The sequence below is a fragment of the Stenella coeruleoalba genome, assembly GCF_951394435.1.
Source record: "Stenella coeruleoalba genome assembly, chromosome: 10".
NCBI lineage: Eukaryota > Metazoa > Chordata > Mammalia > Artiodactyla > Delphinidae > Stenella > Stenella coeruleoalba.
In genome coordinates this window covers 55,347,688-55,374,024 of record NC_137156.1, presented here as the reverse complement: position 1 = coordinate 55,374,024, position 26,337 = coordinate 55,347,688, and the positions used below count along the sequence as shown (strand labels likewise).

General features: G+C 38.7%; 1 protein-coding gene across 14 annotated transcripts in view; it reads right to left on the bottom strand.

Moving 5' to 3' along the window:
- ARPP21 (cAMP regulated phosphoprotein 21) overlaps nucleotides 1–26,337 on the bottom strand; it is a 1,021,360-nt gene that overhangs the window by 24,155 nt on the left and 970,868 nt on the right. For all 14 annotated transcript variants that reach the window (XR_013830175.1, XR_013830176.1, XR_013830177.1 and 11 more), the window contains 8 exons: nucleotides 16,934–17,107; nucleotides 15,076–15,242; nucleotides 14,046–14,087; nucleotides 12,990–13,079; nucleotides 8,936–9,080; nucleotides 7,399–7,477; nucleotides 6,671–6,730; nucleotides 5,805–5,945 (listed from right to left, as the gene is read on the bottom strand). Coding sequence is in view for 1 of the 14 variants with exons in the window: in XM_079934192.1 (XP_079790318.1) it covers nucleotides 5,805–5,945; nucleotides 6,671–6,730; nucleotides 7,399–7,477; nucleotides 8,936–9,080; nucleotides 12,990–13,079; nucleotides 14,046–14,087; nucleotides 15,076–15,204 (686 nt within the window). In the remaining 13 variants the exon portion in view is untranslated. The remainder of the gene's footprint in view (nucleotides 1–5,804; nucleotides 5,946–6,670; nucleotides 6,731–7,398; nucleotides 7,478–8,935; nucleotides 9,081–12,989; nucleotides 13,080–14,045; nucleotides 14,088–15,075; nucleotides 15,243–16,933; nucleotides 17,108–26,337) is intronic.

Here is a 26,337-nt window from a genome sequence, read left to right as displayed (position 1 = left end):
GAAGGGATGCTTAGTCCTCTTCAGAGGACTAGTAAGCAAGCACCATACCAGGACGCTGCTCAGTTTATTCCTGGTGCCACTCACATTCCAAGACAAAGGAAAAGAAATACAACAGATGTGGGAGGAAAAGTATGGGTTTTTTTGGTTTGTTCTGGTATAAATGCACTCCATCACCTGCAGGGAGTGAGTGCTTAAGGGTCAAGAACTGATGACTCCCATCTTCAACCTGAGTCCCTTCAGGAAACTAAGCAGAACAGACGTCCGCTGACCCTGCTGTGCTGCTGGCCACTCCTCTCTGGTCTGCCCCCTGAGAAGGGGGCAGTCCCCCAGTCCTTTTCATAGGGCAGTCATCATCCATCACCTCAGGGATTCTTAGCAAAGTCAACTGGGCTCAACTGCTTCACTTAGAGAGAGGCTTTGCTTAGCACCAGAACAAGTTTCATGGTTCTTGTGATTTACCTAATAGCCAGCTCAGTGCATCACCCTTTCTGCAACAAACAAGCAAACTACCACAGTCACTATAACGCCGCTCATCACTCCAGGCCAATACCCACGTCCACACCTCTCAGGAATCGGGACCTTGTGCTCTTGAGCACTGGACTCTTAAGGTGTCACCTCCAACCTCTGCCTTTGAGCCACTATTCTTGTTTCATGGTTGCAGGGGCCTGTATCCTCTTTCCGCAGTAGATCTGCCATTTCCTTTCCTTGCTTTGCACTCTTAAGAGTAGGGGGTTGGAGGCAATGACAGTGGGTGGATGTGAAAGACAAAAGAAAAAAATATTCAAGAGATGACAACATTTTAACATGAAAATTATCTGGAGCTAGTTAAATGGTTACTCTGACATATGCAAAGACATTCAGATACACGTGGGATTTTCTCTGCCTATGACTGATCTTGGCCCTTTGGAAAATACTAGTCAAAGTAGATGGTTTCTCGTCTCCATATGATACACCTTGAGCATACATCTTTTCTCTAAGAAGGAGAAAATGGGAGGGGGGGCGGGTAAAAATTATCTAATAAGAGAACAATGAGCTGCTTTGGGCTAAACACGTAGAAAAATAAGCAAAAGAGAAAAAGTGAAAATCAGAGAGAGAAACAAAGAGAAGAATAAAGCTTCTCATAAAGAAAATAGACCCATATATTTGTAACATTTAAATATTTTTTAAAAAGCACTGTTCATCTTTTAGCCTCAATCCTCAATACTTATCAAAAAAGTAACATGATAGAGAGTAAATACATTCTAAATATCATTTGCACTACCAAATTGCACAGACCCTAGTACCTCTGCCCCAGATTTCCAAGGGGCTCATTTGGTGTCACCACCTAATCTGACAGTTAACAAAGAATGTCAACAGAAAAAATTTAAAAGTGCTAGAGAGTGAAACATATTTCTAGCAATAAACGGGGGAAAGAGAGCCCAACAAAAGCTGAAAAAAACAAAACAAAACAAAAACACGTAGTGAGCCTCAGCTCAAAAACTCTGTTATTTCAACAAAAAGCAGTCAATTCTAATGAGAGGCATCCCCAACCATTCAGATCCAATTCGTGGAACAACAGATGTGCTGGATGGCTGTAGGTGACATACACTCAGCTGTTCTCACCCTGGCTAGCCCTGAGAATCAACAAGGATGCAGTGGTGCCAGGCTAAGGTGACTTTCCTTTGCTAAAGTCTCTAAAGTGCATCAGTTCACTCAGAAGAAGGCACCTTTTTGGAACGTATCCCAAATGAACATGATTCTTATTTTCTACTCTCTCAGGACTACTACATCCTTAACCCCATGCTCCTGTGGCTTTGACATGAAAACATGCATTTGGACAATTGAATTGCTTGGAGCAGTCATTTTGTATTAACACAATGGATACGTTTATCTCCTGTACCGACATTATCCATAAGCGTAGCCTTTTCATTCTTGAAAACACAGATCGAAATGGAGTACAGGAAGTTTCCACTGGATGGCTATCACCCCCTACCAAATACGGCATCTTTTTCTCCCCAAATATCACATCTTGTAGCAGTGATAAATACAGAAAATCTGGCAAGAACTATCAATTTGTAGGAAGTCTCTGTTATTTATTGATACCACTGAGTTAATCTTCAAAGAGATCTTCTCCCTCAATCATTGTTTCTTATCAGACAACAAAAGACTTAAGAGTTGAAAATTCCAACCAATCCAGGAGATCTTGCCCAAGATGTTTTGGACGTTTTTGCTTTAAAGAGAGTTAGATTATTTAAGAAAATTGTTCTCAGCATTAGACACACTGGTTTAGATCCCAGCCACACTGAGCATTGCTTCTCTGTAAGTCCAACATTGAACTTGAGTTTGTGCTTAATGTTCTTCTTCTGTAAAATGAACCTCTAATGACTTATGTTATATGTTTTTAATATTAAATGAAATAACATACATTAAATGAGAGGTAAAGTACCCAGTGCAGTTGAACAAACATTAGGTAATGTTCGTATAAGAGATTATACCACTTAACTAACCGAGAAGTCTGAGATAAGTTTTTTCCATCATGAAAGGATGGATGTATTATATCTGAAGACATTAGAGAAAATACTAGAAGTGAGTGTGGTACACACACGTGTACGTATAATCCTCATAGTCTGCTGTCGTGACTTAAATATTTTGAACTTCAGGTGAAACTATTTTCTCTCCATGCAAAACTTAATATTTTCAAGTCACATTCTATAATTACTTGAACTGCTGACAATCTAGAAAAACAGGGATTCTGGAAATAAATCCCAGCCAGTATCTAGCTGATATGCATCCACGCCAGAGGAACACCTTATACGCCAGTTCAGTGTCATTGAAAAAGAAAAATTAAAAGTTAAATAAGAAAGTGTTTTCTCTCCCTCAGCCCTCTAGTTCATTTTTATATCTTCCATCCACGTTTTGCTGCATTTCTCCCAAGCTGCAGTACCATTTAAAATATGCATTTGTAACGTATTTGCTTCAGAATAGCATAAAACTGTACACACTGAAAAGGTATTCCTAAAACACAAAACCCACAAGGAACCATCTGAGGAATTTCCATCTCAGCCTCCCTCCTTTATAGAAACGGCAACATTTTCCTCTAATAATATATCTAAATCAATACGGTCCCCACGACCATCACATGCCAGTTGCGCTGATGGCACAACTCCTGACATTTTCAGAGTCAAAGAAACGCCAAGACACCTAGAACTTGAAGAGATGTTCCCTTTCAAACTTCAACTCCATGAGAACATGGCAACAGACTTCAAACATCAAATGTATCATTTCCCACAGAACAATATTTATTTCTCCTTTCTGAAACTGCCCAAAGTGATTCAGGTCCTGGAAATGTGATTTGTTAAGGACATTTGTAAAAGGATATTTAATTCATCCTTTTCTCTTGTCCTAAAAGATATTAACCTCTCCCATCCCCATCTCAACCCCGGCAAGAGCCACTCAAATCGAGGACGGTCAGAAAGGCATCTGGAATAGGACAGTAGGCCTTGACAACTGTGGATGAAAGAGTATTAAGCTCAGCTCTTCAGAAAATACCTTGATTGTCCATGACATACGGTCATTTCTTTTTGTTTAGGACTCACAGAGTGAGGATCAAGAGCAGGAACCAGGCAAAATGTCTAGCAGCCTGGGCATTTTGTTGTAGCAGCAATACCTAAAGGTGTACCCTGCATAAACTCTCCTTCTGCTCTTCCTGGAGGCATGAACACATGGGGTCTATTGGAAACTGGCCATTAAAAAAAAAAAAGAAAAAGAAAATCTAGTGCTCTTTTGGAAGTGAAGAAGTCTGATATTATGATAACAGGATGCTCACTGGCAGAAAATAAAAGGTTTAAGGGACAAATTATGTCCTTTAGTGGTATACGGAAACTTGCAAGAATCATAAGGATTTCGAGAAGAGCTGACCAATAGAACTTTCTGAAGAAATGGGAATGTTCTATATATGCTGGAACAGGTGCACTTGAAATGTGGCTAGCCTGACTGAGGAACTGAATCTTAATGCTCAAATTTTATTTAAATTTAATTAACTTAATTTAAAATGTAAATAGTCATACATAAGTAGTGACTACTGCATCGAACTGAGCAAGTTCAGAGTCATCACTCCGAGTTTACTGAGAGCCTTTATACACCAGTTTATTTTCTCAAAAACTGTTATACAAGGAAACAGGTCTCAAACATGTGTATTAATATTTATGACTATGCGATTGCAAAATCACAGTGAATTAAACATAAATGCACTATCTCTACTAGTTGAAACTGTACCAATCTACTTGACCTATGGGCTTTTTCCATGTCTGTTATGGCCTTACAGAGAAAGAGGTGAAATTAGAAGGAAAGAGTCACTTGCTTGCCTATTTTGCAATCAGTGTGTCCCTGCATTAGTATCAGAACGTCATAAGAAAAACCAGAATGGAGAGTGAAAAACAACAGCAACAACCAGGAGTATCTGATGGAGAGGGAAGATGTAAAGGATTAAAGGACAGTAATCTTTCATTCCTACTACTGTTCAGAATAGGAGGTCCATGTGCCAACAATCAGATAAAGTGGAAAGCTAATACATTTTAAGATGTATTTTGCCAGCACAGTAGAATGCAACCACAGGACCCAAGAATTCTGAAGCTCCAAGGGCCTTTAAACATTATCCATTTCAAACTCTCCTGCAGATAAATAAGCAATTTGAAGCCCAGAGAAGTGAAGTGTTCAGTGTTCCTGAGATAATAGCCAACCTCAGTCCCAGATCTCCTAGTCTGAGTTCTCTCCACTATGACTTTCATGCTCATTCTGCTGAACACAGACTGAGTCTTGAGCAGAGAAAGAGCCTCATCTCCATCCCAACAAGTCCCAACCTCCGGTGAGTAGAAAATAATGTTTTAACCATGCTGCTGTGCTTGATACAAAAGTTCCCTTCACCAACACGGCATTCCTAAAAACCATGCAGTTTACACAGTTTACCAAACACTGTGAAAAAAGAAATTATAATACACAGATGTCTTAAGAGAACGCTTTATATAGGGACGGTTTTTGAGTTTAATGTGTATTTTTGCTATGAAGGTGGTTTGTGCTGTACTTAAAGGAGACATGAGTTCAAGAGAGACGGTTCCAAATTACCAAAGCAAATGACTACTCATCTTATGCTTTTTGGTGACTCAGTGGCACCATGAAAAGTCATTAAGATAGAAGCAAACAATTACTGAAAGGAGCAAAACCAAACAAGCAACCTCCTTTTAGATCTAGAACTTAGATATTAGTCAGCTCAAAAACTCTCATTTTACAGGTGAAAAAACTGAGATGGCAGATTTTAAATGACTTGTTTCAAGTCACACAGCTAGTAAGTAAAAGAATTGAGTCTTAGAGGCAGGACTTTTGTCTCCAGGTTTGGAATTTTTTGTTATTCTAAAAACCACACTAAGATCGATGTCTATAAAACAGAAAAACAAAGAAAAGGACAATTATCCTACGTATGTCATTATTGTTTTAAAATGTCTGTTATTTTTCATTGGAGGTATATTTGACATAACACGTTCCATGTTTTGTATGTAATCACAGGGATTACTGATGGAAGGAAGAAAATTGCGTTTCAGGAGTTATGTAAAAGATCAGGCAATAAATACACAGTACGGCCTAAATTTTATCGACTTTCCTGGTCCTCAGACAATCTTCTACAGATAAATGCCACTACTGCTGATAAGAGCAAGAGATAAATAACACCGCACATTTTAAATGCCATGTACTTTGAATTTTATACTGTGCTCTTATAAATGAATCCACAAGAGAGAAAGCAAATGCTAAATAAATACAGTGGTGGGGCTTACATTCTTGTGTTGCTGGTTTTGTTGATGATGACAGATTTCCCTGTTTGATCCACGTTGTGATCCAACCCAAAGTAAGCTGCCACTCGATGGACAAGCATCCTCTGATAGGACGACATCTGAGGAAACTTTTTATAATGATTACTGGAAAGGAATACAAGAAACAGCAGCATCAGCAAATTCGTTTCTGGCCTGTAGTACCTTTTAGAGGCACACCAACAAAACCAGTTCTTTTTCATCCAAACCATTAAGCTTATTTCATTTCTGGCATCACGTGAGGTCCTCATTTCCAGACACATTTTCCACTGACAGATGTACTGATTAAGTTACAATAAGTGTTTTTGTTTTATAGTTGCACATTTCTCAGACCACAGAGAACTTAATGTCCACTGGAAAGTGTTCTGTTTTGGTCCAGGATACCTTATCAACAGAGCCAGGCACAGGACAAATGACATGACATAATACGGGACTGCAGATGCCTATCTGGAGATATGTCATTACATGGTTGACACTGAAAGCAGTACAATTATTTCCAGGCATAACTGACTACAGCCAGCTGGCGCCCATTAAAAAACTATAATAAAAATGAAAAGGGTCGCTTCTTGTTACTGCTACTCTATGCTAATCAGTGGCCCCCTGTTTATAGCCGTTTTGTCAGGAATTTAACAAGCGGGAGCACACACGGTCCAAGCAACAATTCCCATCAGCACATAGCTCCTAACTCCAATAGCATCTCTATTTAATGAGTCAGCAAACACGTTAAATAATGTTTTATCTATCCCTAAAAATCTTTCCAGAATGAATAATTAAACCCAAATACCAAACTAAGACATATCAGATTAATTAACCGGCATTGCAATTTAACATACTTGTTGTCACCAATGAAATCAATAATTTCCTGCTCCATTTTCAAGAGTATCATCCTGTCTCTGCAAAATAAATGTTAAAATGAAAAGGCTTTATGTACTTTCCATTCCCAAAGACTTAACAATTTCATTTATATGTATGGAAAAGATTGTTTAAATCTATGTGGCTACAAATCAGTATCTAACTCTTCTCTGGAATATGCTGTCCAAATACCTGTAATTCCATTCTGTTTAAGATTATTTCTCATCTCATTTGTTAAGTATTTTGTAATATTGAAACTCCTGTAGTTTTTAATATTAATTAAGGCATGCAAGGTATTAGGCCCATAAAACACATCAAGTAAATTTTATATTTTAAATTGATAGGAAACTGGAACAAAGCTAAGCCTAAGTAGTTGGTTCTATAGCTGTACTGATGCATATTTGGTTTATTTGACATTGATTCTCATCCTCTATTTTTTCCCCTTAATCAGTATCTCTTTGTGACCAGAAAAGCAGAACTTGTAAACTGTAATTTATTCATTGGCTAAGTACCCAGGAATTAAGACTATTTATACACAGTACACATGCAAACTATTTGCAGAAAAAAGAAAATACAAGAGACAGTTTAAGACATCAGAGAAGAAGCCTGCCTTTTACAACTCTCTTCTTAGAAGTGTTTGGATTAATGAGTTTGATTGTAATATTCTACTTGACTCTTCTAGAAATGAGAGGTTTACTTAATAATTTACCTGGAATTATTCTTTAATGTGTTAATCAGAAACTCGTGTAAGTCTATGCCTGTAGAATCCGTATATTCTTGGCTGCAATCTGAAACAAATAGCAGGATGGAGTTGTCAGAAAGGCCGATGGGGAGGTGGGGTGGAAAAGGTTTTCCCAACCTTTCCCGATCCCTTTTGCTCAGGTAAACTTTAGGTGAAGCTATTGGTGTGAAAGATACATGTTACAAAACTAGCAACCTGGTAATATTACATCAGGATGAAAATTAGATTCGGGGATTGAGAACACCCAGTAAATTCCCAGTGTGAAAAGACCCAACTGTCATAGGAGAGGAAGTGGGCACAGTCTGGGTGGGTGGGTGGAGTCAAACGTCATGTGTTCATTCTGTGCTGTCAATCAGCAAGGGCACGACCTCCCTGTGACAGTGAGGGGTACTCCCAACCCACAGAGAGAGCTCTCAAGAGTTTGAGATACCATGGAACTCTCTTTCTCTTAAAACAGAGAAGGCAAAAACTGAAAGTTCTGTTATAAGACTGTCTAAATAATAATCAATACAAAGTATAGGAGGGCACTAAATATTTCCAAGTCTTTCAAGTCTTTTGATGCTGGCTAAAGCTTAATTTCTAAAGCCATCTTAGGAAGCTGTACTTTTTTACTCTTGGATACACCTTGGTTTTAGATATTCAGCAGCAGAGATAATCATTATAGGCAGATATGTGGTTATAGAGCATAATATGAGAAGTAGTTGTCATTTCTCAGCTCATCAGATGCCCTATGCTCCTTCAGTTATTTTTTAAAAAAATAGTCTACTGCCAAGCTATTTATTCATGGTATTCTTCATTTCAACTTAGTTTTGTTTTTCCCTCTCTCTCTTTTTTTGGTTTTAATTTTGTATAATTATACGTAAGGCAACAATTTGAAAAGCCCGGATTGTAGATTTGGGGGTTTTAGAAGGAATAACTTTTGGGGAAGAATTTTTATTGAAGTAGAAGTGTGTATATTTTAAATGAGACATCATGGAGCAGTATACGGGTTGCAGAGACCAAATTCATCTGTGCCAGATAAAATGTTAATATGTGTTCCATTGACATTGGTATATACATCTGTGCTTTGGGGATAACAACACTTACCACTTATCGACTGAGAATTGCTAATCCACTATCTGTTTCTTAAGATAAACATGAAAGTTAAGATATAAAATTGGGTACTACTACTGTTCATCAATTTGAGTTAACTGGACTAATAAACCTGAATTAAGAACATATTTATAGTCACTCCCTTGTATAAACTTCTCATTGAAAATAGGATATCCAAACGAATATCCAAAGAAATATGTGATCCTAAAAGTAACCTTTCTAGATACACAAAAATGACACCATGAACAGAAAAAAAAAATCAAGGTCACATCACCTTTTACACACACACATACGTACACATATAAAATTATATGCAGAATTTGGTGGGAGGTGACATGTGTGTAAAATCTATAATGTATTCTGTGACTATTTATGCGTCCAAATTAAGTTAAGGAAACATTTTCACATTCACCTTTTGATAACATTCTGATCTTGGGTTTTTCACAGGTTTTATCTTTGTTTTTATCCTTTTCTTTTTCTCTTTCAGAGTCATCTTTCCTAGATTTATCATCCTCTTGCAGGCTGGGAAAACTGGAAAGCTGTAAATGAATTGATTCCTGTTGGGGAAAAAATATAATAATTTAGGGCCAGATTTAAGAATCTCTGTCTGGTTTCCATTTTGCATAGAGATTATTAAGAACAGGAAAATGAAAGCCAGGTGCAGATTTTTTTTTTCTTAAATGGTAAAAAATTAAACCTGTCAGAAAAATAATTGCCCTTTAAGGTGAATTAAACTTCAGAAGTCAATGGAAGGTCATGAGAAGTATATAGTACTAAAACTTTGCCTCATGAATATTAACCATAAGCAAGTTAAATTTCCGTAGATAACAACACTGATTTTCTCTACAGGTTTATTTTTAAACACCTAGGAAAAATTTTCTTTATCAATAAGCTTGCATCACAGCTCCTGTCATGTCTCAAAAAAAGAAAAAAAGAGGCTTCTGCAGTTCTTTTCTATAATTCCTTGTAAGGAAAAATTGGCACAAACACAGACAGACAGATACTATGAATCATAATTACAGAAAAAACAGACATAAATAAAGGCCATGACAGCCAATTTACGATTAAAAATCTGTTTTAGAACCATATCAATAATGATTTCTATCACTATGAAAACTCAAGATATAGAATTGCAGGAATCCTAGGTATGGGCTATTATCATACATTGTTTACAAAGGCTATTAATAAATCATCATAATATATGGTTACAATAAGCACTGCCTTTTAGAAAAGGTAGAAAATAGGACTATATTTTCCATCAGTTATATATAAATATTTAATATTATTTTAATTCTAGCATCAGTTAATCCTTTCCAAGATGTAAGATTCTCTTGAACTGATGCTTGGTTGACCATTTACAGTATTGGGACTGGATCCACTTTTATATTTATTGATTTTTCACTGAAAACAGATCATTTTGTATTAACTCACATATCAGCCATTTGGTTGATAGTATGTTCACTGTTTTGAAGAAGAATGAGCCAAATTATGTTTTTCAGTTTTATGAAAAAACTACACTATGATTAAAACTATGACAAATGAGCCAACATTAAGCCCACTGGCTCTTATGTAAGAGACGATTTGATGGGAAAGCTTTCTTCTACTAGCGACATTAACATTTATGATGCAGGAAAAAAATATTCCCAATGACTAATAGTGTTTCTCACTGATAACTAAACTAATGCTCCTCTACATGTGACTAAACTATGCCTCTACATCCTCAAATTATGGTCAATCTGGGATTCTTAATGGTTCTTGGTAAGTCTGGCTAATCTAACAAGCAGAAAACAAAAATCCTCCAAAGCCAGATTTCTTTTTTGGGAGAGGCTCCATTGTGTATTCCAGGCTGGAATAAAAAGTCACCATGTTTGGAAAGATGCATGATACAGAGGATGAAATAAAACACCTTCTCATGGTAAATATTTATCTTTGCCGGGTTTCCTGATATCCACATGTTTATCCTCGGGATGGACATATACAAATTATGTAAAATGGAGTGTAATTTGATTGTAAGGTCTTTTATCACCGGACTTGGGACAGAAATGTCTCAGTCTGCAGAGATTCAGGCAGACTTCGGGGTTACGGTTTGCTTCCACTTGTTAAGGAAACAGCTGGAACATTTCTGGCTCTGAGTGGGGAAGAATCGATTCGACAGTGGATCAGGGGAGGAAAGTGATGGTACCAGGCCATGGCAGTGGTCTCATTGCTTCTTCAAAACCGATTGAACCATCCAGCCTCGGTAAGTTTGAATCTAAAATCAAAGAGGCTTGGAAATATAAATGTAAGAGCACAGGCTGAAGGACATCATTTACCAAAAATATGTACAAACTCATGCCGTGTGTTGACAAATACCACACTCAGAAACATACCTGTCTTTTCTACACATTCTGGTGTTGAAAGAACACACAAAAGTGCTATAGAGTTGGTAAAAAACAATCTGTTCTTTTTTAATATTTTTATTGATATGCTCAATAATAAAATACAAGTATTAATAAATACATCGGTACAGGATAAGTTTATATCCAACAACAGGAAAAGAATGATTCAAGTTGCAGTAATACACTGATAGGTAAATAGTATAACATTAGAAAAGCAAAACTCCTTTAACTTAAGGACAGGCTGAACCATCAGCTATGGGTCTGAGATCAAGTAATACAGGTAGCAAGAGTTTTTCCCACGCAGGAAAATGAAGGCAGTTTTCCAAATACTGTGAATATACAAACATTGGGGAAGCAATACAATCCGTATACTGTATACTTCGGCCAGTGTTCTCAGGGATTCAGTTCCCACATTTTGTTTAAGTGCCGGTAGTACCTAATGAAGGCATTGCATTCAAGCTCAAAGGTCTGCTTCTTTATTTTCTAAAAAAAGTAGCACGGCCACTCGCTTATTTGTGTGTCTATCAGCCCCCTGCTTCCACCACACCTCAGCCAGTCCAAAGAGAGGCTTGCAAGCTCTAATTTCTACAAAGCTAGTCTTAGTTACTCAGCTTGGAACCAGCAGGAACAAAGCACCGTTTGCCTCTTATTTCTCTGCACCAATTGTATGGAGAACCTAGACTTAGGTCCAGGATGGGCATAACGATACAGATGATCTCTTAAAAAATTTCCTCCTGGTACTTGTCAAATAGGATAAAAAGCAGATGAAATCTATAAAGGCTGTCCTCCTCTGCCTGGCATTAGAAGTGGGGGACCACTGGGGCATTACTTCTCCCAGGGTCTGTCATTCTGCAGTGTTAACATATATTGTGTGCATTACATCACAAGCCATCAATCAATGTTGAATAATATAAGCTGTGATATTCACATTATTCCCCCTTTTCAATCTCCCTTAAAAGAAGAAGCACAAATAAAATGCTGAACAAAAGCCACATATTTCTCAGAGCCCAAGTAAAATAAAGCCTGTGTATGAAACATAGGGATGGCTACTGAAAGCTAGCCTGCCCATGGCTTACGACATGGGTGGCTTATTAAGGAAATGAGGCTAGGGAAAAAAAAATACTCTTAGGACAAAATCTATAAGGAATTTATTTTTGGTCCTTTTAAAGAAAGTGCTCTCAATGCTCTCTGTACCCATGAGGAGAATTTAGACTATTTTAATTAAAGTAAAAAGAGCGAAGCAAAACAAGGCCCAACAAAAATAATGCTATCTTAATCAATTTTTCCTCCTCTGGGCTCAGATAAATCATTTTACTTGTCTTCACTGCTCTCAGCCTCTGATAAAATAAGGAAAATTTTTTAGCAGCAAGACCATTTTTATAAAAATGAATATGATGCCTGAAAGGCAAACAAAAATAAATACGATGTGAAGTTTCCCATTTTGTCACAGAAGGGTTTTGTTGGAATTTGAATTTTTAGAGCTTAATAGTCTTGCTATAAGGAGCAAAAATAGGTATTAAGGATATGCAGCAATGTATTAATAATATTAACTCAAATTCACCATCATCTCAGATTTATTTCTGGACAATTTTTCCAGTAGTGAGAAATCTCTACCAAAGGCCATAAAAGTATGTCTCCAAAACTCAATGCACCTTATTCACTATTTCTGAAGTTTCATAAAAGCCAAGATTTGTGTTTTTATAGGCAAGTGCATTTTGGGGAGGTAAGAATCTCCAATAAGGAAGGAGATGGGATACTTGGGACTATATTTGGTTCAGTTTTATCAAGAGAGAGCCTTTGAGGAATATCAGCACGACTGTGCTTACATTTTAAGTTTTAATCTAAATTCTTTTGAATTCCTTTCCATTGGCAGTTTTCAGAGGGTCTGGAAAAAAACAAATGTAATACTTTGTGACAAACTGTTCAACTAATATTGAATGTCTCAGAAACAGAGGATGAAGCCAGAAGACTTTTTCCTTCTTGAACTGTTTTTTGCTCCCCCAAAGCACTATTTAATGCCAAATGAATACTCATGCACACAAAGGTAGATCCCGTTCATGCAATGACCCATAATGACAGGGGGTATACCTGGTCCTGAAGACTTTCCCCTCCTGGTCTGGCCGAGGATTCTTCACAGACAGCAAGGCTGCGAGTCAGTTTACCTTTCCCTGCTCCTGACTGGGGAGGGAAAAGAAACGAGAAGGAAAGGAAAATAAAGAAAAAAAACCCAGGATATATCCTCAGGCTGTCGAATCATCTCCACCTTCTCTGGACATTCCCAAATCAGAGTTTTAAAAGCAAGCTTCAGATCCACTGCTCGGTGCTGTCTACAATGGCTCCAAGCATCACCCCCCCGTGCTGATGGGGATGCAGTGTCTACACTGGCTTAAAGCATCGGACCCCTGTGTTGATCGAGATGCAGGTGGAGGAGAATGTGGAAGGATGAATTTAAGGAACATGCCTAGCAAACTGTGCCCATCACACTGGAAACGTACAAAGAATGAATTGCTGCCTTTTCATGAAAGTACAAGGAGAAAAAGATAACACAAATTAATTTCTACTAAAACTGGGTTTGGAAGTGACTTGACTGAGAAGATGTTTTAAAAGTTGAAGATTGTGTCCTAAACACCAGAACCTGTTTACTTCAAGGCAGAAACTAATTAGACAGACTAAAACATTTCCCCCAAACTTGATTTAAAATGAAAAGAAAACAAGCAGCTATTTGTTTGTAAAGCACTGTCAAGTCTGCCAGGATCAAATATATACACTGCAGCTATGTGAACCCTAAATGCTCTAATTAAAAAGCCTATAGAGGGACTTCCCTGGCAGTCCAGTGGTTAAGACTTCACCTTCCAATGTAGGGGGTGCAGGTTCGTTCCCTGGTCAGGGAGCTAAGATCCCACATACCTTGTGGCCCAAAAACCAAAACATAAAACAGAATTCAATAGACTTTAAAAATGGTCCATATGTAAAAAAAAAGCACATAGAGCAGATAGGCATCAACACGACCCCATTAAATGCAGGCAGCACCGGTGCAGCCAAGATCCACATACAGCCACGTGAATCCTTGGCAAATTCTCTAACCCTGATGTTAATCCACATGCAACCATGATATCAGGTCAATGTAGAATTCCAGAACCCTACCTTGGATTTTCTTCTCTCTTGGTTCTGAGCCGCCAGTTGCCTCTGTATGTTAGAAACAAAATCAAACAAACAAACAAACAAACAGTCCACCAACAACCAGGAGAGGGGAGGGGAGAGAAGGAGAGAAAAAGATGTCACCAGAGTTGAAAAATCAATAACAACAGCAACAAGGTATTATAACCACCAGGGAGGACTCCCCCAGCTCTTGCTTCCCCAAACTTTTGACCATTTAGCTTTTCTCATTCCCTCCTTACAGCAGCTCCTGGGGAGGGGAAAAGCCGGCCTTGAAGGCTTTTTTGGCCATTATGCTGTTATCAGCCTCTGCTCCCTTTTTATATAAAAAGAGTTAACACTTTTGTAGTTTCGTTTAAAGAAAATCGATACAGGTTATTTGCAAGTACAGTTTGTTTTCCTTCTACCAAATCTCCTTCTCTCATAAATCATGAGTATTTAATCATATCACTTTTTCAGTACCGTCAATCACTCCCAAACTTCCCCCTACCCCTTCTAGAGCATTCTTTCTCCCTCTCTCTCTCTGGCTGGGAATTCTAGGCTTTTCTGCTAATAAGAATCGAAGCTTAGCCTGCCCAGGAAGGTCAACAGAGCTCAATGTCTTTGATTTTTCTTAGTCTGTCATGAGCTGTATTCCATGGACTACAAACCCATTTTTATAACTCAGCTAGTGTAAAGCTGCCTCAGAAGTCCTCCACAAGCTACTTGAGGTGATCTGGAAATTAATATGGAGAAGCTGTGGGCAAATTCAGTCATTAAATATGTTCTTTGGATTTTTTTTTTTTTTTCATTTCAAAGGGCATTTTGACCAGAATGCACTGTTTGGTCAGAAAAAAAAAAAAAAAAGAAAACAAGACTAATAATTGGAAAAGGAGAAGATTCGATTTATGGATTTCCTATTTATTTTACTAGTCAAACTCTTTACAAGCAAAGAAAACCCCAAACCTTCAGAGTATCTTCAAAATGAAAGAAAGGGATGCACACAGTGGTATGAGAAATGGGATTTCTCCAGGCTCACCTGTAATTCCAGTTTCTCCTCCTCGTCCAGACTTTCGGATTTAACCACGCCATTCTCTGGAGTGGCCGTCTCCTGCTCAGGCCCGCCTTCCTCCACTATGGTCTGACTCAGGTCTCCTGGCTCAGACATTCTCCCAGATGCAAATTAAAATAACAAGATTTGACACCCTACAAGGTTAAGACATCAGAAAGTAATGTCAGCACAGGGTGAAGTCTTGACCATTATCCTTGAGATATTTGATTTTTCCCTTTGTACTCAAATTCGAATAAGCAACTCCAGCCTCCCTGACAATTTTATACAAAAGGAGAATAAAACAAGATCAAATCAAGTACCCAAGACAAACACAAGAGGCAGATTCAGTTGCCCTGTCCACACCCCTCCAAACACATACACATGCTCTTGTGAATACACCTTGCCGTCAAGGTGGGTCAATACATCTTAAAATGAGACATGAAAGTCCCACACGTCTCCCGGTCCCTATGCTCCTCTACAAAGTAGAAGCAAAAGAAGAAGAGAGTATCTCCCCAACTCTTCCTCCACTTCTGAGTCGGGAGGTGGTACTAGGTTCTGCAGCATCTCTAAGATGACTCATAAGTCATTTGCAAATTTCAACCACAGACATACCTTCCTGGGTACAAGGGATTCAGTATACTCTACAAGGGGCAGAAGTCAACGTAAGAGGTAATCATTCAGTATACACATAGGATCTAAATTTGGCAGTAAACCTTTCAGGGACAACAGTTTCAGGCTTCACAGTAACAGTGACGTTATTAAAAGCAGAAGCCCTCACAAGCCCTGTCGGTGGCTGATGCTGGAGATTCTGCAGAAGGAAGCTATCACAACTGAACTCCGATGCTCCAGGCTCACAAGAGACGACTACACAGACACTGGAAATGGCTTTTCAAAGTGTCATCCTGTTATTAGTACTTTTTTCTCCCTTCTTCCATAAAGCCCTGACACTTCCCCTTCTGATGTGCTGTCAAAGGGGGCTCCTGAGTAATTTAGCATTTACTTCCTCCTCAATTTTTTTTTTAAAGAAAAACAAGAAAGGAGAGAAAAGAAGGAAGGAGGAAAAGAAAGAAGAAAAGAGAGGAAGGAAGGAGAGAGAAAAATAGAGAAAGACCTTGTAGCCTAGAAAGTCAGTTTTTTCACAAAAATTCCCAAGTAATGACTGCCCTGTTCCTAGTCATTACAATGGTAACTATTACTGGACAAATCAGTGTCTTGACATGTTTCTCTGGGAGTGTTTATCATTTACTAGTTCAGTAACTTTATTTCCAACTGGACATAGGAAGCACGAGAAAAATCTAAATCGCAGTAATTTCTGTTGCAAATTTGCTAAGACCTACCATGACAGGACAAGCTCACTTGGCAAAGGATTGTGGGAATGGAAAAGGAAGTTTTCCTCAAGGATGGTACTTGGGAGTCTGTGAGGGCCTGGTGAGCAAGGCTCTTAGGTTTGGGGAGGTTTGAGGATATCCATTCAGTGTATCTGACAGATCTCTTGTATTTCAGTGACACCGGGGATGTGTGTAGTTAACCAAACAAAAAGTTCTGTTTCCCAGTAGCAAATAGTTTGTTTCTCAATGTACTGAGTGGGGGGAGGAGATGGGACTTCTGTTGCCCTAACTTTTTTTCCAGAGGGTTTCAATAAAAAACAGATCGTGGCCAGCTTTAAAAAAAAAAAAAAAAGAACAAATTGAGCTCTAATTTTACAAACACTAAGGCAGTTGAATCCCTGATACAGATCCTGTCTGTTTTGGTTGCCTTTCATGAACTGTTTTATGCAAACAGGCATATTTATAGAATGAGAAAAATATACAGATGAGATGACAGCCATCTGATGACAGCCCTTTACCTTTTGCGCAGAATTTCTGCTGTCGGTCTTGGCGACTTACGAGCGGCTTCTGTCCTTCTACGCTGGGAAAATCCACACGAGGGATCAGAGACAGCGGGAGTCCCATGTCCCCATCAACAGTTCAAAACGCCCATCTCCGTGCGATTCCCTTACACAGCCTGACACATCATCCACCTGAAAAAAGACGAAAAGTCAATAGTCACAATAATTGCAACAACCATGGTAAGGGTGAGGGACGAAATAAACAAGACTGGGTTTCTAACACTAATGACCGGCCTCCAGCAAATCAAGTTCACAGCTTGATCCACTCCACCTGTCCCGAGCTGCCTGCTTCTTCTCTAATGAAGGCTACAGCCGGCTGTTCAAGTCAGAGCGGCACCCACGCAACGAGCTAAAATTAACAATTGCATTATGCACCGAAGATTACTCACTTCAATTTTAACCTTTTTTAGTGAAATCTCGCACTTTATATTAAAAAAAAAAAAACAAGCTTGTGTGTTTGCCTCAATGACAATCCAGATCACCTATGAGCAAAAGTCTTGCCTCCGTTTTTAACCAAAGCTTTTGTCTTAATTATAGATCAATATAATCTACCTGAGTGCTGTTCCTGTGACTCTTTTCTTCTGAAGGTTATCCTAAGAAGGCTGAAAGATTTTTGACTTAATGAGGCATTAGCTATAAAAGTGAAAAAAACAAAGAAAGGAAAAAGAAAACTTTCACAGTGGTATTGTTGAGAGAGCTCTTTCCTCTCCACTGACAGTTTGAGAAGAAAATTTCCGAATATTCTCTTTGCTGTGTGAGCATCATTTACCCGCCACCTACTGGCCCCTCCCAATCAGGACTGCCACCGTCAGCTGGGCATTCTGTTTGACAGCAAAGCAACACTGTCAGAGGGATTCAACAGATTTGCAAACTTTGAGCCTGTTGAAAACAATCCCTGCTATAACGTGCACTTTCTTTTTCTCACAACTCCTACAGGAGCAGCGGCAAATACAGCTCGAATGCAAAGAGAGAGACAGATTCCTAATAACGTTTGCCAAAACCGAGCTGTATCTCTCTCCCTTTGCTGCAACTCTACCCTGGCGCACATCTGCTAAATCCAACAGCCTGCGCACGTGTTCCACCGTATACCCGACTTTGAAAACACTAAATGCATCTCAGTTATTTACTCTGAAGTTTAGAAACTCTCTCTGCCTCCCCCTCGCTGCCCCCTCCCAAGTTGACATGAGCACAGCTGGCTCCTCGTCGGATTTTACTGCAGCTTTATCAACAGCCTATTGGGTTACGACACCATTTGTTGTGTAAGAGGAAAACAACTGTTGAAAATTCAATCGCTTATACAGTCAATCATTTCTAGCGTTATTTATGTCTTATTAAAATGGATACTTTGGCTGTAAAAAGTGTTTCTTTTGTCGTTAAAAATTACATAACTATGGCGAAGGAAACATGAATTTAGGGATCAAATGCGTTGCTCATCAACAGTAATTTTAATTTCTCAATTTTTATCAGTTTCACATAATGAAAACTTGATACTAAATAGAAGTCAACATGCCTTAAAATTAGGATCTATTTAAGCAACCAGCTCAATATCTAACATGTCTTAGAATAGGCACCTGTGATGGACGGATTTACCAAACGCTTTTTGGATTCTGTTTTCCTTTTCCCAAAGAAAATGAAGTTATCAACGATCACCGCAGCCTTCCTGTCTCCTTTTTCTGATGCTCCTATTTGTACAGTGGTGGTTAATCCAGCCCGGTGAAATGGCCATGCAGTTTTCAAATCTAAGCCTTAGATGCCTTATTCCAGCCCCAGTAGGTGGATGCAAGATATAATTCTTTCCACGAAGAAAGAACAAACTGGTATTCACGTAACCATCTCAAAGCGTGAACAGCCTGGATATGTGTGCATGCGTAATTACCAGGACACGTTTGGAAATAGCACTGTGCTCTAAAGCCAGCGAGGTATTATTCTTGCCTCCCTGAATCATAAAGTCATCATCCACCAAGATAAAAGAGAATATGGGCATATGGGAACGAGCAGGGAGGAACATATGGATCACAAATATTTTTGTAACTGATTAAAACTGTTCTCTTTGCTAAGAAAGCAGTGCCAGGGAATCAACCCTAGTCCAGCTTTCTGTTCCCCAAACTAACCCGACTCTTCCACTGCTGTTTAGTCTTCATTTGTCCCAACTTCTCCCATTTTTCACAAAGAAGCAAAACCATGTCTAACAAATATGTTTTACCCAGCATTTGGTTAATAGATATCCTGGCCAAGTGTCAATTGTTATGGCTGGAGGTGGGGAGGGAGAAAAAGGAGACTCTATACACATGCACAAAATAAAAGTCACTGCAGTTTTTTCAGTGGAAATAATATTTTAACCACGGTTTAGGGGGTGATATTGAGGAAAGGCAGGCAATAAGTAAGCTGTAGGAAACTGATCAATGGTGTTGTCAGCTATTTACAATGAGGAAAATGAGTAAAATAATGACCATTTTAGATTATGTTGTTTCTTATTTTTTGGGCTGACTTTTAGAGTTGCATATAGTAGCAACTGGGTTTGTGGGAATGAGAAAGAGAGGGCGAGAGGAGAGAAGCACCGCGCAGAAGACCAAATAGTCTGTCTTTCATCATCACCAACAAAATAGGCATGTCCTAATTGTGTGCACACACGTGTGTGTGTGTGTTGCATATATTAATCACTGGGCTGTCATGTGGAGAAAGAAAGCTTGGGGTTTAATTCAAATTCCAGCAGTGATTTAGTTCTCAGAGGATATCTAAAATGAGACATTAAATTCTATTAGCAAGTTGGGAGGGCCACTTTATTAGTCACTTTTGTCATAACCTTTCTACTCAAAATTAGCAGAGGATGACTAATCTTATCCTCGATCAGTATAGGTACTTTATGATGAGACAACACAATCAAGATTTACTTATTTGAACAACTGAAATGTTTTTCCCTTATGCACTGTTCCTTCTTCTTTTAGCTAGTCACAGTTCTGCAAATGTAAGCCACTAGCAAATTGTGATATTAGTGATCTGTCAATTTTCTGCATAAGGTATTTAAATGCTGCAACCCCTTATCAACCAAAGACACACCCTAGTCTCAAAACAGTTATTCTGTTAAAGTTAAAAGAGTTAGTTTGAATGTGTAAGATTAAGTTTAAAGACTTAAAAAACAAAAAAAAAGAGAGAAGAAAATAATTGGAAGAGAGGCAAACAAGAGAGGCCACCGGAATGAGAAGCCTGCACACTGCAACGAAGAGTGGTCCCCGCTCGCCACAACTAGAGAAAGCCTGTGCACGGCAACAAAGACCCAAAATGTAGCCAGAAAGAAAGGAAGGAAGAAAGAAAGAAAGAAAGAAAGGAAGGAAGGAAGGAAGGAAGGAAGGAAGGAAGGAAAGAAGGAAGGAAGGAAGGAAGGAAGGAAGGAAGGAAGGAAGAAAGAAAGAAAGAAAGAAAGAAAGAAAGAAAGAAAAGAAAAGTACTTGGAATGTAATCCTTTCAGAAATGAAAGCAACCATGGCATCATGGCATGAATAGAATATACGGACTAATACCTTCAGCAAGCTTGAAAATTTCCCCAGGTAACAGAAAAACATCAATAAGAGAATTTCACTTAAGTTTACTTTCCAAAGAAAAATGTCTCCTTCAATACATGTATAAGAAATACTCAACCAGGAGTTCTACCCTTTCATTAAACATTTTTTGGTCAACTCAATGCACAGGCATTCTGTAAAATTCTTGAACCACCATGCAAATGCCAAAGTGATCAGACAACTGTTTTGGAGGAAGAACCTAGGAGAATATTTAAGAAAAGGAATTTTCATACTAGGGGTTTAAAGGTAGAAGTATTTTACATGAATATTCTTATTTCAACTTTGATAGCTAGGCAGTTTATAAACATACAGTACCTCATATGTAGAATATCACTTTTTCTTCCTTATTATTATAGCAAATTGGACACAAACATAACCTACATCAACATTTACCAGACTTCAGTAACGGAAAAAACTGATGTCAAAGCTTTGAACATAAGAACAGCCCCACAATAATCACAAGTGTCTTTAAAAATAAGAGAGGTCTGATCTCAGTAAAAACATCTGAAGGAAAAAGGCCAATGTTTCAATTCCTCACTTTTATAACAACTGTTTACGGAATCTCTACCACCTGCAAGGATGCTGTAACACAATCTCAAAAATTCCTCTTTTTTTTTTCAAAACAATAAAATAAGATAAAAGTTAAATACTTCTAATGGATCCACATGAAAAATTTTAAAGACGGGTTAAACAATTTCATCATCCTTTTCTTGATTATTCATGAACTGGAAAACAAAGATGACTTCTGCTTTTATAATTCTTAAATGTTTTCTCAGTGTATTTCAAAGGAAGACATAAACTTGGGAGAAGTAAATAATGTACTGGGTCCCATAATAAATATTTGGATATCCCCAGAACTAATTGATGAAAGTAATAAAGTGAAATGTAGTAGGACAAAAGATCTTACATTTGGGTTCTAAAAAATAGTTGCATAATTTGCAATTTTTAGTTTAGACAAGAGAAGACTTAGGGAGGACAAAATAGCTATTTTCTAACGCTATTTTAAAACATATTCAGAGAACAAGGAATTGGCCTTACTTGGTGTTGCTTCAAAAGTTAGCACTAGGAAAAAAAAATAAGAACTTACCTTCCTAAACATAGAACTACCATATGACCCAGTAATTCAACTCCAAAATATACATCCAAGAGAATGGAAAGCAGGGACTAGAACATACAATGGAATATTATTCAGCCTTAAAAAGGAATGGAATTCTGATACATGTTAAAACATGTATGGACTTTAAAAATATTATCCTTAGTAAAATAAGTCAGACACAGAAGAACAAAGATGGTATGATTCTGCTTATATGAAGTACCTAGAACAGGCAAATTTATAGAGACAGAAAGTAGAAGAGAGGCGACCAGGAGCTGGAGGTAAGGAAGAAAGGAGTTGTTGTTTAATTGGTTTTTGTTGGGGATGATTAAAAAGTTGTGGGGAAAAAAAAAAAGTTGTGGGTACAGATGTGATGGTTACACAGTTTAATGCCACTCAATTGTACACTTCGGAATGGCTAAAATGATAAATATTATATGATGTATATTTTGTCACAATAAAAGAACCTAAAAAACTTTTTTCTTCTTGAATATGATATAAATGAAAAATAGACAAATCAATATACATATAAACAGATCAAAGGCAGAAAATGATAGTACAAGAGAGGAACTGGCCTACTTTACAAAACTGCTTCTGGTGTATTGAAAACACATACGTAGAAAGACAAATGTGGTGGACGTAACCTGCCTTGGTTTGTACTGATTCAAATAGGTACCCAATAAATGGGGCCATCCTCCTCCTCAGCATCATCTTAGCAGTCTAGATAAGCTCTGCTATTTAACCATCCAATGTGGACACTGCAAGAATAAAAGGTTAGGATGCAGTGATGTGCTGAGAATTTTCTGTTGCACCTCTACTAGAATCAGTGCAAGTTTGGCCAATGTGTCCTCAACCACAAAAGGTAACAGAAACCACTTCTAACTGCACAAGACAACTCTGGGCGCATCTTAGTGCAATACAAACATCAGCCGTCAATCATCTGAATGAGAGAGCTGCAGGCAATGGGGCAGCTGATCAGCTGCTTTGTCACATCACTGACTCAGTATTTTGCATATATATATATATTTTTTTTTGCGGTACGCTGGCCTCTCACTGTTGTGGCGTCTCCCGTTGCGGAGCACAGGCTCCGGACGCGCAGGCTCAGCAACCATGGCTCACGAGCCCAGCCGCTCCGCGGCATGTGGGATCTTCCTGGACCGGGGCACAAACCCGGTCCCGGAAGCCGGAACCCGGAAGCCCTGCATATTTTTTTTATTGCAGATAAGGAGAATTTTCTGACCACAATTAATGCCACAGAGAACAGGGCCAGTGGCCCCGCTGTCATGTTGGAAAACAATCCGAGACTGAGAAAGCACTGAGGCTTGTTTAGATTTGACTGGGTGACCGCTGGGACCAGTCCCAGGATTTTAAAATAGCCTCAACTTTCATAGGCCATGCAGGCTAATCACCACCTTACGTTTCCTACCTCAATCTGTTAAGAGTCTAGGTATGATTTATCCATACACAGGGTAGCATCACCAACCTCCAGCCATGAGCAAACTTAAAAAAAAAAAAAAGTACCCAGAGAACCACAGCCCTGCAAAGAACCTTGAAATCAGCTAGTCTAGCTGATATTAAATCCAGTGACTTGGAGAAGATCTACAAATAGACAGTGGCAGAGCTGGGTAAGAAACATTGTCATTTTAACTGGGGATCAGAGCTGTTTTTAAAACTCCGTGTTCCTCTAGTGACTTGGGGCTCTATTAGAAATACAGACGAGGCTTATCTAATCTGTGCAATTAGTTCCTGGGATATTGCAAGAGATACACACACATTGTTTTTCCTTAGACCACTACTGCCCTTCCTGTCGCATGAGCCAACAAATACTGCCCAGAAACTTCATGAACAGTTTGTCTGATAATGGTATGTGTGTTTCTTTCCCGATTTTATCCCTAATATTTTATGGACACATGTGTGTTTCTAGACATTGTGCTTCATCTTTTTCTTTGAAACTCCTGAAAGCCCATAAGCCATGGTCATCGGAATGACCTCTAGATATCTGCTAGTTATCTGCCCAGTTTCCTCCTTCACTTCTAGAACTCATGGTACCTGTCTTTCCAGAAGCCATACAGAAAATCACATGCCTGCAAGATTCCCAGATAGTGTGCCCAGGGTTTTCAGAAAGCATTATACTTTTTTTTTTTTAATATGGAACAATGAATTTGAATTTACTGGTGCCAGAACACATGTAACGTTTAGAAATGAGTGTATCCTTAATGTTTAAGCAAAGAGCCAGAATCTCCGACTTGGGAAGTTGCTTTTTTATTCCAAGTGTAACTAAAACAAATTTTCCGGGAAAGTAAATAACACTGCTGGGATCTTGTTGCTGATGATAGCACATAACTTTGTTCAAACAAAAATGTTTCTAACTAGTTAGATCTTCCAGGAATCTCACCAAGTTACACACTTATCCTAAATTATTTCCCTCAGTATCACTGTACCATGATCTCCTGGGACAAACAACGCTATTTCAGGGAAGGGAGAGGGGATGATCAACTGAAATGATACTTTTGGTTGAGCATTATTAATCTCACAGATGTCAGAACTTCTGTATTCTCAACTCAGTTCAATTCAGTTCAATGCAATATTTTAAGATGTCCTCTTTCGGAGGATCTGGATGCCAAGAATATAATCCATTACTTATGTTCAGTTATGTATACTGGAGGCACCTTGTAACGGAACAAGGATTTATCACAAATGCGTATTTTCAACTCTGGCTTAAAGAATTCAAAACTCTAAAAATTCATCATGAAGAGAAAAGGCACTTCAAAAAAAAGGGTGGGGAGAAATACTAATTTTATTCAGCGTATCTGATGTGAACTCTTTTGTCCTTTATTCCTACAAGAAGTGAAGGAAGAATCTGTCATTTCGAAAGCAATGAAACTTGACAAATGTGATGCAGTTATAGGTGCCACAGGGTGAGCTAAATGTGTGTGTCATTAAAACACTTCTTGCAGAAAAGAAGGAAGAGACATTTAGATAAAATGAGTAAAAGCAAAGATAAATCGATAAATTGTTATTCTGTCAGTTTCTGAAATGGCAATAAGGTTCGTGTTCTATCCATATATAAACTGGGAAAAATAAGAGGTTTTCACGGCCACGATATCTTTGTTTTCCCTTACGTCAAGGGGTATTACTTGGTGCCACAGCCTGTGATATTTCACGCCTTAAGGTTGCCTTTTCAGAATTATTACTAGCTAACATCATCACTAAATCTAATCAAAGTGAATCAACATAGAAGTTTAAATTACCCACCCAGGACCTCAGCTCTGCCTCCTTCCACCCCCCTACAACAGCAGAAGAATGAAAAGATTTTCAAAGGGGAGCAAAGGAATTGAAGGGTGTTCCCTCAAAATAAAAAGCTCAAGTGTGGGTCTTAAGGGTCTATGACCGCAGGAGGCGAGTTCTACACCTAAAAGGGAGGGAGAGAGGCAGGAGAGAGATTTACCAGAAACGGATGTCTGCTGCCATCCCAAGTACAGCAGGGGGAATTTCAGGAGATTCAGGAACAAAGGGAGTCTTAGTTCTGTCGGGTGACTCTGGGCTACAACTGTGTGTTAATATATTGAGAGCAAGCTCTTTCTACAAGATCCAACAGCCACACCCATAAATGCTTTTAGTATTTACTTCCACATGGGTGATTTTGGAATGAGTGTTTTCCATAGATTATTACATTTTATCGTCATATCAACTGCACTATTTGTTGCTAACCTATAGTGGGCAAGACAACACGCCTACTTATCTTGTCTCTTTAGTGTTAGGGCAGCTGGCTATTGGCTACTTCGATCACTGAAATCCCCAGATCTTAGACACTCAGACAAGTCACTCTTTAACAAGGCTCAATATTTGAACCAAGTAGTAAAAATCATTCTCCCCCCACTATTACATAAGCTACACAACGATGCAGATTTGTGCCTGGTTAGTTTACCTCTGTATTAACTCAGTGTTGGGAACAGTGCCTGACACACAGCAGGACTTGTTGTCACTGTACTATTTTTTCTGCTTCCTCCAACCCCCAAAAGCCAAGGCATCTAACCATCCAGAGACCTATTAACCAATGTGGCAAGGTTAAGGGAAAACGCCCAACAGCCACTAATAGGGCAAAACCATGACATGCTTCTGGATGGGAGGGTCTCAAGAGGGCTTTGGTCTCACTGAGCTCTGTGATAATGGACAGTCCATTCAGAGAAAGAGTCCAAGCTTACCTAGAGAGCACCTACACTTGTGTGGCCTTTTGGATAGGACACTAGAGAAAGGAAAGAGATGGCGCTTGCCCCCGGGGACAGCTAACAACCCAACTAGAGAATTCAGCGGACAAAGGGATTTGAGAGCAAAGCAATCCCATCCAGAGGACTAAAGCATACAATACAAAAACGCACACCACTGCCAACCTTAGACCTAACGTTTCCTCAAAGTCTTCTATTCACAAAGGCTAATTTGAATGCCATCTTAAGGGAACTAATAGATATAAGTGACAGAAAACAGACAATGGGCAGATGTTTTCATTAGATAAAAGGAAAGCATGGAAACCCTGAACTGAAGACTCACATGCAGGTGAGTTTCTTTAGGGCATTGATAGTGTCTGAGTTTTCATGAAAATGATGGCATCCAACCAATGTATGAGTTATTACAATTAAACTGGCCAGACAGTTAGGCCTTGCTCACATTTCCAGACTAAAAACAAATACAGAAGTAGTGCCTCTCATTCCTTC